Consider the following 14,055-nt stretch of genomic DNA (forward strand, 5'->3'; position numbering starts at 1 on the left):
CTGTACTTAACAGAGAGAGATGCATATGCTCTAGGTCAGGATCCCTGTTAGACTAAAATTAAAGTCAGAACTGACTTAAAAGGAAGTCATCTGCAAAGATCTGCCCTTTCTCAGAGACTACCCTTATTTAAATGTTTCAAATGAATTGTCACCTTCAGTGCTTCTCTCTCCCCTTATAAAGACTGCTGCTGATAGTTAATCTTTATTCAGTGCTCTTCTATTTATTACAGCTCACATTCAGTCTGAGCACTTGACATTTGTAAGCTTTGGAATGGTCAGCAGGAACTTGGAGCATCCTGGGTTTACGGTGGATTGCCTTTTGTTTGCTTGCCCCTGGGAATGCAGATATGGAGCCTGGCTCTATTCCTTAAGGCAAGACTCAAGGTTAGGGGTCTTTGTGAAGTAAGCCTATTGCTCCTTCTTACTTTTTAAAAAATAATTTTATTGGGGGCTTGTACAACTCTTATCACAATCCATACATCAATTTAATCAGACATGTTGGTACACATGTTGCCCTCATTCTCTTCTAGACATTTACTTTCTATTGAGCTCTCAGTACCAGCTTTTATTCCTCCCCCCTCTCCTCCCCACCCTCGGAACCCCTGACAGATTGTACATTGTTATTATCTTCATCTCTCACACCGACCGCTGTCTCCCTTCCCCAACTGCTCTTGAGGGATCTTCCCACATGGCTAGTTATACAATAATTTTTTATGAACAGTTTATTGTAGTTATATATAGGACAGTCTTTTTTTCTTTAAAGGTTAAAAAGTTATCCAAGGGAAGCATTCTTTGACTGTGGAGCCCTAGTAGGATAGTGGCTAAGCACGCAGTTGTCTGTGCATCAAACATACCAGTCCTTCTGTGGAAGAAAAGATCTGACATTTTGTTTCCAGAATGATCTCAGCCTTGGAAATCCCATGGGACAGCTTTCTGTTCGATAGGTCATGGAGAGTCGGAATCCACTTGGGGGAAAATAGCAACCAACTTTTACCCAAACCAGTTTAAAAATGCTCCAATGCCAAGAAAGCCCCAAGAGGGGACATTGTGGTAGTTACATAATCTGATATCACTTTGAGGGTTCAGAGTGTAGGGGTGGAGTCTAGCCTGACAATCAGGATATAAGCCAATGACACCTCTGTGTGCGGGCATGGCCTTCTCCTGGGGACTTTGGGAACTCCTGTATTTCATTCTTGGAGGCGGGAGACACAGTGTCTACTCTGACTCCTGAGAGACTCTATACTGACAAGACACATGGGGCTATGCTGATGGCGGTGAGAGCCCTGGACCTGGAGGGGCCATGTGGAGACCCACACCATTGTTGAGATGCTTCCACCATCACTGGATCCACAAGACTATCCTCCTACTGCCCTGTATTCTTCCTGCATTCGGCTTTATTGCATGTGTTTTGTGAGTCTGAAGAGGAATTTATAGTTGGTATCCGATATGAGGTAGTTAATTTATTGTGCCAACCTGGCCTATAAACACATGTGGAGTTAATTGAAGGGAAGAGAGATAAATGGCTCGGTGAGCCTCGCCTATTGAGTTCTTGGGTTTCTTGCTTTCTGATGGTCGGTGCAGCTGCCTTAGCCAGCCAGGTCCCTGCTTTAGTTGGCAAGGCTCATTTCCTTCAAGACATCCCCGAGGAGAAGCCACATGGACTTACTCTGATGCAGCCCTGGGTGCTGGAGCACCCTTGTGGAGACCCCTGCCAACGCGGAGATGTTTACATATTCACTGACTCAGCTTTCCTCCTGCAGTCGGCTTCATTGAGTCTGTTTTGTGAGATGGAGGAGGACTTTGTGGATTGGTGTTGGACATACGGGTTAATGGGTTAATGTTGTACTTGTGGGTTTGGGCAGCACTGGGTTGGGATGTTTTCTTGATGTGTACTTAACCTTTACATAAAACTCTCTCTCATACATGAGTTTCTGTAGAGTTGTTTCTCTAAAGTACCCAGACTATCAGAGGACATATGGGCTAATATTAGACTTAAGGACTGGGCTGGGATGTTTTCTCAATATTCAATTGCTCTTATATATAAAGCTTTCTTATTCCCATATGCGTCTCCCTGGATTTATTTCTCTAGTGTTCCCAGATTAACACAGATATTTTGTATTGTATTTTCACTTGACCTCAGAGGTCATGAACCTGCCACGTTGTAACTCAGCTGCCATCAAGTTGAACAGATAGCTTCATATTTCTCCAGTGGAGCAGTTGGTTGGGTTTGAAGCACCAACCTTTGTGGTTGATATTCCAAGACTGACCCAACATTTTGCTGCTCAATAAATTATTTGTGGAATGAATGAATGGATATTTTAGTTGAAGCAAAAAGGATGAATTCATTTAAAGTGGTGACATCACCCTTTTTCATGTGCTCATTTTTGCTTTGCTAATAGTTTTTCTCTGCACACCTTTTAGTACATTTATTCACTTTTTGTCAACGAGTATAATATGCATTGACTGTTAATTCAAGTATAACATGCATTGACTGTTAATTTAAAAGTGGGACAGATAAAAAACTCCATGTAGTTCTATTGTTTGACTAAGTAGACACTCCATCCATCCATGACTCCTTAGATGAAAACCAGAGATTCTCCAGGGAATCCATTTGTCTACCACCAGTAGGTGGGAATCGTAATTGTAGCATTTTTGCCTTGACCTCTCTTTGTCTTGCTTTATCTACTGTGTGACACTGTGTTTGGCATTGAGTCTAGCAAAACATTTTTTCCTGGTCAAATTACCAATATCTTCTAATGAAATTTTCAGTTGAATTTTGTAGAAAAAGTCAGAGAACCAAACTATCAATACATGTACTTTTACTTCTGAAAACCAACTTTACATAGATACATGTAGAGTTTTGTTTGACAAGTTTCATGTGCACTTCTAAACACAGGGATCATAAACAACTTTTGGAACTATTGCCTATTGGCAGAACTCTACTTTTCAATACCCCTGACAGCGCTGTAATTGCCTATTACTCTGATGCTAGCTTTTAGATACAGTTTATTCTTTTTCTTTTAACTGATTTAATGGGATGGAGCTTGTAGATGTGCATCAGAAGATAGAATATTGATGCTATATTATGAGAACAAGTTTGTCAACTAGTTCAGATTTTTAAGATTAAAAACTGGAGGTAATATTACAATTTATAGAATTGCATACTCTAGTTATTGTACCCATTGCTGGTGAGTTAATTCTAACTCATAGTGGCCTTCTGGGACAGTGTAGAACTGCAGCTTGCACCACAGGCTTCCAAGGTTGTAAATGTTGACAGAAGAGGCCCCATCATGGTGCTCTTCCTTGGAGTGAGTGCATACTGCTGACCTAACTGCCCTTCCAGGGCCCCTGTCATGATCCCAGGCATACAGAAATCCTTTTTGGCTATCTTACACATTTTTTAACATTTCTTTTATTATGTACATATATTTTACATTTCTTATTTGAATTTGTAGTTTTCAGAATATTTTTATCATTTTATTCTTTAAAAATGCCTTTTGAGTCTCTTGTCAACTCAGATTGGGTTTCATTAATTGAAAACATTTGTTAGATTTTTAAAATATGTCTTTATGTGACTGAAAAAAAATCTAAGAGAATCCAAAAATAATGCAATGAAATTTGACTGTATTGAAATCAAATCAGACCTTTGTGGTGTATTTGTGTCTTGATTTAGGTTGGTTGAAGACTTTCGATGACTACTTTAGAGACAAGACTCAGTATATTTTAAATAATATGGTCATAAAGCTGAAAGAAGACTCCAGGAGGAAATTTATATGGTCTGAGATATCTTACTTTTCAAAGTGGTGGGATATAATAGATATTCAGAAGAAAGATGCTGTTAAAAGGTTTGTTTTAAAACTTTTTTCTTTTTGACATTTTGTAATAGATTAATTATTCTGTTCAACAAGTGTTGGATTTTTCAGTAATTGAAAATTCTTAACATTATATCTGAAACTTAACATATTTCTTATCACATTTCTTCTTCCTTGATTTTGATGCACAAGAAGTAATTAGAAATGTTTCCAGCAAAATCTTGGCAACTTTGTCATAGAAGTATAAAACCACTAGACGCAAGGGGCTCAATAGTTAAAAAATTTTTTCCTGAATTATGTTTCTAAAATGATCCCTGCAAGTTGTTTCAGTATATTGTACCTTCCCATATAGCCACATACAGATATCTCTATCTGATAGCCAACATTATAATTTTCTAAATGGCCTATGTGATGGTTAAAAAAAAAATGCAGGGAAGGGGGGGGAGGGAGACTCCGGATAGGGAAAAATATGACAAAATAACAATCTATAAATTATCAAGGGCTCAAGAGGGAGGGGGTAGCGGGGAGGGAGGGGGAAAAAAGAGGACCTGATGCAAATGCTTTGAAAATGATTAGGGCAAAGAATGTATGGATGTGCTTTATATAATTGATGTATGTATATGTATGGATTGTGATAAGAGATGTATGAGCCCCTAATAAAATGTAAAAAAACAACAACAAATAAAATTCATAATTGGGGGAAAAAAAGATTTTAATTTGCATTTTTAATTATAATATGTATTTTTATCATACATGACAGTTTCTGAGTATGTGAATTTCCTTGATTATATGGTTTAATTGACTTACAGAATTATATCAACCTTATTGCTTTCAATTTTCATTTTATTTTTAATTCACAATGCTAGATATATGGGATTTTTCAAATTTTATAGTTTAATCTAATTTTTTATTACCTTTTTATATTTAGCAAAGTCATTACTGATTATAGATAAACCACATAGTTTATTTTCTCCTAGTTTCATTTTTTTAGTCATTCATTTAAAAAAAATCTAAATTAATTTGTTTATATGGTGTGATAGAGGTGTTGTGTTCACTAGTTTCTTTATTTCTAGGAGTTGAGAGTTACCTTAACATAAGTTACTTACTTGTATATATTTTTTTAAATCATTTTATTGGGGGCTAGTACAATTCTTATCTCAATCCATATTTGCCTTCTACTTGAGCCCTTAATATCGGCTGCTCATTTTCCCCCTCCCTCCCTTCTCCCCCCCCTTATGAACCCTTCATCATTTATAAATTATTATTTTGTCATATGTTACACTGACATCTCCCCCAGTCCTCTGCTGTCTATCCCCCAGGGAGGAGACTATAGATAGATTCTTGTAATCGGTTCTCCCTTTCTACCCCACATTCCCTTCACCCTCCAGGCATCACAACTCTCACCACAGGTACTGAAGGAGTCATCTGTCCTGGATTCCTTGTGTTTCTATTGCTATCTGTACCAGTGTACATCCTCTGGACTAGCCATATTTGTAAGGTAGAATTGGGATCATGATAGTTGGGGGTGGGCTGGGAGGAAGCATTTAAGAACTAGAGGAAAGCTATGTGTTTCATCATTGCTACCCTGCACCCTGCCTGATTCTTCTTCTTCCCACAACCCTACAGTCAGGGGGTGTCTAGTAGCCTACCGATGGGCTTTGTGTCTCCACGCTGCACTCACCCACATTTACAATGATATGATTTTTTTTGTTTTTTGATGCTTGATACCTGATCCCTTCAACAGCCCATGGCCACATAGGCTGGTGTGCTTCTTCCATGTGGGCTTTGTTGCGTCTGAACTAGATGGCCAATTGTTTATCTTCAAGCCTTTAAGCCCCCAGACGCTATATCTTTTGATAGCCGGGCACCATTAGCTTTCTTCACTACATTTTCTTATGCACATGTTTGTCTTCAGTGATCGTATCAGGGAGGTAGGCACCCACTGATAAGATTTTTAGTTCTTTGATGTCTGATAACTGGTTACTTCTACACCTCGTGGTCAGACAGGCTGATGTGCTTCTTCCATGTAGGCTTTTATGCTGCTCAGCTAGGTTGCCGCTTGTTTATCTTCGAGCTTTAAGACCCCAGACATTGTATCTTTTGATAGCTGGGCACCATCAGCTTTCTTCACCACATTTGCTTATGCACACATTTGTCTTCAGCGATCGTGTCAGGAAGGTGTGCATCCTGGAATGCCAGTTTAATAGAATGATGTGTTCTTGCATTGAGTAAGTGCTTGAATGGAGGCCCAATGTTCATCTGCTGCATTAATACTAAACCTATAAATATATGCACTTAGCTCTGTTTCTCCACACTCTTATATAAATATATTTACATATGTATATTCCAGTCTTTAGACCTCTATAAATACCCTTTGTCACCAACTTCTTTCCTCTATTTCCTTTTACTTTCCTCTTGTCCCACTATTATGCTCAGCCTTCATTTGGGTTTCAGTAATATCTCTCTATTACATTGCCCTTGCTGAATCCCTACCAGGCCTCTTACACCTTGTATTTCTTTAAGTACACATATTGTAACTACTGCATATACTTGAGTATAAGCAGACTCGAATATCAGCCAAGGCATCTAATTTTACCACAAAAACGACATTAGAAATGTGCTGAAACACTTGGCTTATCTACGTGTATATACGGTGCTTTATAAATGCTAGCTAATGGTCTTTGCAGTGACCCTTTGGAGTAGGTAAAATGTTTGTGTTCGGTTACAGATGAGGACACTGGCTTGTCCAGAGTCATTGGGCCTGTTTTGTTATTTCCAGTTCAGGGTATGTTGCCCCAGACTGTGTCCTTACACAGTGTGTTGTGTGACAGTCAGGGATCGCCTGTTTCAGCCAGAGGCAGAGAGACTAGATTGATTCGTGAAAGTTTATTCTGCAAGCGTGAGACAGAAGGAAGTACTGGGGAAACTGCTTTAAAAAAATCCAGTGAAAATCAAGCAATGTGACAAAACCTAACTGATGTTACAAGAAAGCAGGTTTTACTAATTATCAAAGGAAAAAATTGATAACCCAAACAATGTAACAAAAAGCACATTTTACAATGATTATACCAAATGATCTGTATCTATATTTTATCAAGGGTTATCAGACTGCCTTGAAGCTTCATTGCTGACCTAAATGGGGGATACTTTCTGTAGAGCTCAAAAAAGAAAGAAAGAAAACTTTTTTTAGCCCGGCACAAATATTCTCCATTTAGATACGCAGTGAAGCATGATGCTAAACAGAGGATACTTTGTGCCTGGCTACTTACCTTAATTTCCTTGCTTACCGCTATTCTGTGTGAAAATACTGACTAAGCTTAAAAGGATTTTTTATTTCAAGCAAGGCTGCTGTTAGATTTTGGATTCCCAACAAGCTAAATATTAAATTATACGTCATAGTATTCTTATTCTCTATCAGTGTTGGTACTCTAAGGATTACATAGTCTATCCTTTTGTACTAATTTGACATGTGGTCTTTATTTTACATACACATGAGGTTTGTGGTCCTATTTCATTTGGCATTTCTTACTGTTTCACATCATTTTGTTTTTTGACTGTACCATTGCATTTTAATTATTGGACATTTGTGAGATAGTTCATTAATAGTGCAAATCTTACCCTTGTCTTTCTTTATTGAAATATTATTTTAATGAATGACATTTATTTTACAAAATATTTTTAGTATTGATTAAACTCTCCCCTTTTTTTTGTTTTGTTTTCCCACAACTTTTTTTAAAAAATCTTTTTATTGGGGTTCATAAGGCTCTTATCACAATCTGTACATACATCAATTGAGCAAAGCACCCTTATACATTCGTTGCACTCGTCCCTCTCATAATTCACCTTCCACTTGGGTTCCTAGAATCAGCTCGGTTTCCCTTTTTTTTTCCCCCATCCCCCTCCCTCTCCGATCCCACCCCTGGTCCCTTGATAGTTTATAAATAATTATTATATCTTATCTTACACTCCCCGGCGTCTCCCCTCACCCGCCTCCCCCTTGCCCATCTCCCAGAGAGGAGGTTACACATAGATCTCCGAGATCGGTTCTCCCTTTCTACATGCCCTTCCCTCCTGGTGTCTCCACTCCCACCACTGGTGTTGAAGGGTTCGTCTGTCCTAGATTCCCTGTGCCTCCAGATCCCCACTGCACCGCTGTACATCCTCTGGTATAACCAGGTCCGCAAGGCAAGGAAGAATTGGGGTAATGATGATTGGGAGGGGAGGAAGCGTTCAGGAACTAGAGGAAGGTTTTGAGTTTCATTGTTGCTACACTGAACCCTGAGTGGCCCATCTCCTCCTCACTACCCCTCTGGAAGGGGTGTCCAGCTGTCTACAGGTGGCCATTGGGTCCCCATCATGCACTCCCCCTCTTTCACGGTGATGTGATTCTCACCACCACCCCACCTTTGTTGTTGGAGACCTGGTCTCCTCTGTCCTTCATGGTCACCTATGTTGGTGTGCTGCTTCCGTGTGGGCTCGGTTGCTTCTGGGCTAGATGGCCGCTTGTTTGCTTTCAAGCCTTTAAGGCCTTTAAGACCCCAGACGCTGTATCTTTTTTTGATATTCGGGCACCATCAGCTTTCTTCACCACATTTGCTTACACACACGGCTGTCTTCAGTGATCATGTCGGGAAGATGGGTATCCTGCAATGGCTGCTTAGCAGGGCGAGGTGCTATTGTATTGGGGGATTATGCATGAGGAGGCCCAATGTCCATCTGCTACCCTACTACTGAACCTATAAATATAAGCATATAAATCTATTGCCCCCATAATCATAAATATATTTACATATGTACATGTCTGTATTTAGGCTTCTCTGTATGCACTTTGCCTCCTACTCCTTTCCTCTTATTTCCTTTTGCTTTCCTCCCGACCCATTACCATGTTTAGCCTTCATTCTGGATTCAGTAGTTCCTCTCAGTTACCTTGCTCTTGGTCACTCCCTTCCAGTCCTCCCCTCCCCTCCCTCCTCTGGTTTTGAACCACTCACTGTTCCCTTGTCCCTGTGTTGGGCGACACCTCCTCCCTTCCCGTACCTCCTACGCTCTCATGTCCCTCCAGGACCGTTGGTCCTGTTGTTTTCTTCTCTCATTATTTGTCCAGCCTATCTTGTCTAGGTGGACCTGCTGACATAGTAATATGTACATACAAATGGATATGACTTTGACTGCGCCCAAGTGGCCCATAAGAACATGGCTTTGACAGAAGCAACATCGACACGCTGATAAGCAGAAAAGCCACTAACATACAAAATTTACAAGGTAAAAAACAAAACAAATTTAAAAAAGACTAAACAAAAAGATAGCAAATATTAAAAGAAAAATTGCTAGTATTTCAAGGTCCTTTCGTTGGCCTTTAGGAGTGTTTTCTAGGTGTAGCTTGTGAGGCGCCACGTCCTGGCCTGGAAGACCATCCTTTATACTCCCTCGGGCTCCCTTTGCTCTGCTTCCTCCGCTGCTCCATTGCACGCCCCCAGTGTTTGCCTCAGTGTGGCGGGGTCAGCTCAGTCGCCCATCCCCCATTGTGTCTCAGGTGCTGTCCCGTGTAGGGCCCCTTACTTTATCCAAAAAATTTCTGTGGATTTTGATGTGAACTGACATAAATAATGAAAGGTAGTTGATTTTCCTTCATTATCGTAACAGTTTGTTTTGTTGATCACTATCATTTTGTTGGCGCCCCCTCATTGTGAGCTTCACAAGGTAAAATTGTCCCTTTGAGTTTCCAAGACTGTAACTCTCTAAGGGAGCAGAAAGCCTTACATCATGCTTAAATGCTTACTGGCCTGGCTGGGCCCTTGAGTGGGGTAGGCCCTAGATACTGGGGTGAACGACCATCAGTAACTGCCACATCTGAAGGGGCCAGCCATTCTTCTGACATCAGCTCTTTCGTAGTGATCCATCCAGGTTTGTCAAGGTATCCCTTAAGTTTCTCAAGACGAGCTGAAGTTCTAAAATGCTATGTACATTACCCTAACTTAATTTTAATGTTAGTATTTCAACATATGCAGTCAAACATACTGGCATTTCTGAATCCTACTAGCTCTCTACTAGTTTGTAGCCTCCCTGAAATAACTGTCCTGTGAAACCACTTAGTGTAAGTCACTTTCATGAAGTTAAAATGTTCAAATATTTTGATCTCCTTGGGTAGAAATACTTCATATTTTCTAAAAGAATTTACAGTTTTATGAAGACTTTACTCAGATAATGGAGTATTTAAAATTTCTTATATACATGGTTATTTTGCTTTTCTTGTTGCTTCCTTTGGGCATCTGATTTTTTTTCTTTATTTTGATTAAAATTTTTACCATTTTTGTTGGCTTTTGACTCCCCTCCTAAAGAACCAATTTAAATTTTACTGGTTTTTAGTTTTGATTGTTTTGCTCTTATCTTTACTAACCCCTATGTGCTTTCATTAATGCTAAATGCCTAGTCCATTTGTTTTAATTAAGGCTTTGAACCAGTTCATCTGGCTCAGCCCCCTGCTGAGGATTTGCATTTCCACCTGTGAAAAAGAATGACTTGGGGGTGGAGTGACTTCTGACCTCCTCTAACTTCACTGAGGAAAAGAATCACCACTATCAGTTTGATTTCTGTGAGGCTGAGTTCAGAACTGCTTCCACCCTTCTTACCACTTCTGACACAACTGTTGCTCTCACAGCACTGCTTTTCAGCTGGGTTTAATCTGTTGGTTGCATTGGCCACACAGAGCTCACAGAAAATACTCAGGACTTATTCAGACAGGGCAGCCTTTTCTTAGTCACACCCATTGCTCCCCCAATTAAGTGCCTGGAGGCACCACACTCTACAAGCCAGCCTCCCGCCCAAAGGCACTCAGTTTACTTGCTCTATGGGCTGGGAGTCCACTGTTTTTTCTGACTCTCTGGCTTCCATTCTGCTGCTGCTGCTGTGCTCCTCCTTTGGTTTCAAAGCTGTCTTCTTGACCAAGGAGTTTAATGTAGAGGGATATCAGGGTCCGTATAAAGGATGCACTCCACTCCTGGTGCTTCTCCATCTATGGTGGTGAACTCTGCCCTGTCCTATTCCTGAGACTGCTCATTTTATGCCCGGCAGGATAGCAGTCACAATGAAACATGTTAACAATCATTCACAGCTGTATCATCATCCACTCAGTGACTTTCCCCAAACCACCAACTCACAGCAGGACAGGGTGGACCCATCAGGAAAAAGTCTTTTAGTGGGAGTTACAGAGATGATGACTAGAGAGCCATCTCAATAACATGTAGATTCTGATTTAGTATGTCTGAATGAAAAATGCAAATTCTCAGCACTAGGTCGGCCCAGAATGAACTTGCTATAAGCCCTGATTTAAAAAGGGAGCACATTTCTGTCAGTGTGTTTGTCTTTCGGTACTGTTCTAGCTTTAACATTTTAAGTGTAATGTTCTCATTATTGCATTTCTTCCCTAAATATTCTATAATTGCATTTATTGTTTTCTCTTTAACTTGAGTTTAAGAGAAAAATCTTCAACATCCCCATGTTTTTATAGTCAGAGACTTGGCAATACAACTGTATTTAGAATTTTTTGAGGTTCTCTTTCTGGCTTAATATGTGATTAGTATCAGGGACCCTCTACTGGCACTTGAATAGAAGATGTTTGTAGTTTAGACAGTTTGATGAGTATCTGCTAATTCAGCATTCTACCATGGCTATTTGTATTTGTGACCAGCTAGTTCTGCCTCCCGTAGGAATCATTATTCTACATGCTGCCCCTATAGGTTCATGAATACTGAATTTCATATGCTGAAAAACATATACACAAATTCAAGAGGGCTCCCCCTGATGAAAAAAAGATACATACATAGAACATAATAAATATTAAAAAAAATAAATACTTAAACCCAGAATATGTTGAAAACCAGATCAGACCCAGCACAAATCAGTTTATAGGTGTGTTTGAGCTAGAGTCTGGTTTACATCCTGGAGTTCTGGAGTTTGGATCTCTGGTACAACTTTGGGAGCCAGTGGTGCTCCTTGAGGATCCAGGATTCAGTGCACTTGACCTGGGTCCCCAGGGTGTGTCCATAAACTTGAGGCAATGTGGCTTATTCGGTGCATATGACCAGGGATATTCACACACGCCCCACCCTCACCTCAGCAGCTCCTTAAAAGTATTTTTAGTAATTTTTCCCTTCCCAATTTTCCGGTCCTCTCCGTTTTTCTACTAACAGATATGCCACTTGTGCTCTTCCTGACTTGTCTGCTCCCTTTACCCTCTCTTGATTTGACTGTGCCATCAGTATCCCTCATCCTTCTGATAGGGAAGGCTACCTGTCTGGGGTATCTCGTCATAACTTTGCATGGTAGCCACTAAGTGTTCAACATCCCCTTCTCACTTGACAGTTTGATCCCAGCTGACATGAGGAGCCCTAGGCCAAAGTGAGGTCTGTGGTTTTAAGCCCCCAGCACACTATGCCACCGAAAGATGTGACAGTCAACCTTTATAAAGATTTACAGCATCAGAATCCTATGGAGCACTCCCACTCCATCTTTAAACGATGCCGTCAGTCAGAATCAACATGATACATACTGTCATTTTACCTAGAAAAAGATTCCGTGTGAATTTAGAAGAGAACACCAGAAGAGGCATAACATGTGAGCTGTTCTGAAGTGCAGGAGGGGGTATATCTGAAATCAGACTGCGAATGGGGTGCCATATGTGGATAGGTATGGCTCATAACACAAATCGTATTTGTGTTGTGTTTACCTCAGTTTAGTTTAGTGCTATTGTCTGCATTAGCCTATTCTTTTATAGGGACGAAATTGAATATAGTAAATGAGAAATTGTTCTCTGATACAGCAGTCTCTAACAAATTCTCATAGTCAAAACAGGTCTTATATCAGAAATGGCTATACTTACTTTTTCTTACTGTTTTCCTGTTTGCATCTTCTTACTCTTAGGTGTTTTCATTTTTGTTTTTTAAAATGATTATATAAGGGTTCATGCCTCGTTAAGATTATAGTTCTTTATTATAGTTTATTATACGTCTGTATCAGTTCATGCATCTAGAAGGTTCTTATTAAATACCTCCTATGGGGCAGGGGTGTCTGTGTATTCCTCAGATTGACATTTCTTTTTCTTTGGATATTGTGTCTTCAATCATTGGCGAATTGCCATCTTTTATCCTTGTAATAGCTAATACTAATCTCATGGCCATTCTGTTACTGTTGTTCATTGGTTTGGAATTATCCGAGGCTCTACTGCCTCTTTTGATTAAACACACACAGAACAAAAACAAAAAAAACTTAATCTACATATAACCTCCTCCCTGGGGGACAGGCAACAGAAAAGTGAGTGAAAGGAGACGTTGGACAGTATAAAATATGACAAAATAATTTATAAATTATTAAGGGTTCATGAGGGAAAGGGGAGTGGGGAGGGAGGGTAAAAATGAGTTGATCCAGGGGCATAGATGGAGAGCAAATGTTTTGAGAATGATGAGGGCAACAAATGTACAAATAAATGTACTTTGCACAATTGATGTATGGATTGTATGAGCCCCCAATAAAATGATTTAAAAAAATCTAAAAAACTTGTCATCAAGTCAGTGCCAGCTTATAGCAACCTCGTGCTTTAAGGACAGTCTGGGGTGATTATTAAAAAGGCCTGGTCCTGGAGCCAGGCTGCATAGATTTAAGTCTTGCTGCCTCTGTTTACTTTGTGATTTGGGGCAGGTTTCTTAACCTCTCTGGACCTTAGGTTCTTCACATTTGTACAGTGGAGATAATATAAGGACTTATTATTTTTTTAAAATCATTTTATTGGGGGCTCTTACAGCTCAGCACAATTCATACATCCAGCCATCGTGTCAAACACATTTGTACACTTGTTGCCATTACCATTTTCAAAACATTTTCTTCTACTTGAGCCCTTGATATCAGCTGATTTCCCCCTCACCCCTTTCCTCCCTCGTGAATCCTTTATAATTAAAATAATTTTTTCATGTTTTACACCAACCACTGTCTCCCTTCACCCACTTTTCTGTTGCTTACCCACCCCAGGGAGGGGGTTATATGTAGATCATTATGATCGGTTCCCCCTTGTTCCCCCAACCTTCCCCTTCTCCTCCTAGTATTAATACTCTCATTGGTCCTGAGGAGTTTATCTGTCCTGGATTCCCAGTGTTGCAAGTTCTTATCTGTACCAATGTAGAGCTGGATTTGTAAGGTAGAATTGGGTTCATTATAGTGGGGAGGGGGTAAAAGAAGCATTAAGAACTAGAGG

General features: G+C 40.0%; 1 protein-coding gene across 2 annotated transcripts in view; it reads left to right on the forward strand.

The window, feature by feature from the left end:
- MAN2A1 (mannosidase alpha class 2A member 1) overlaps nucleotides 1-14,055 on the forward strand; it is a 209,545-nt gene that overhangs the window by 53,919 nt on the left and 141,571 nt on the right. For both annotated transcript variants that reach the window (XM_075541370.1, XM_075541371.1), the window contains exon 4: nucleotides 3,674-3,845. In XM_075541370.1, the coding sequence (XP_075397485.1) occupies nucleotides 3,674-3,845 (172 nt within the window). The remainder of the gene's footprint in view (nucleotides 1-3,673; nucleotides 3,846-14,055) is intronic.

This window comes from Tenrec ecaudatus, chromosome 2 (assembly GCF_050624435.1).
Source record: "Tenrec ecaudatus isolate mTenEca1 chromosome 2, mTenEca1.hap1, whole genome shotgun sequence".
Classification (NCBI taxonomy): domain Eukaryota; kingdom Metazoa; phylum Chordata; class Mammalia; order Afrosoricida; family Tenrecidae; genus Tenrec; species Tenrec ecaudatus.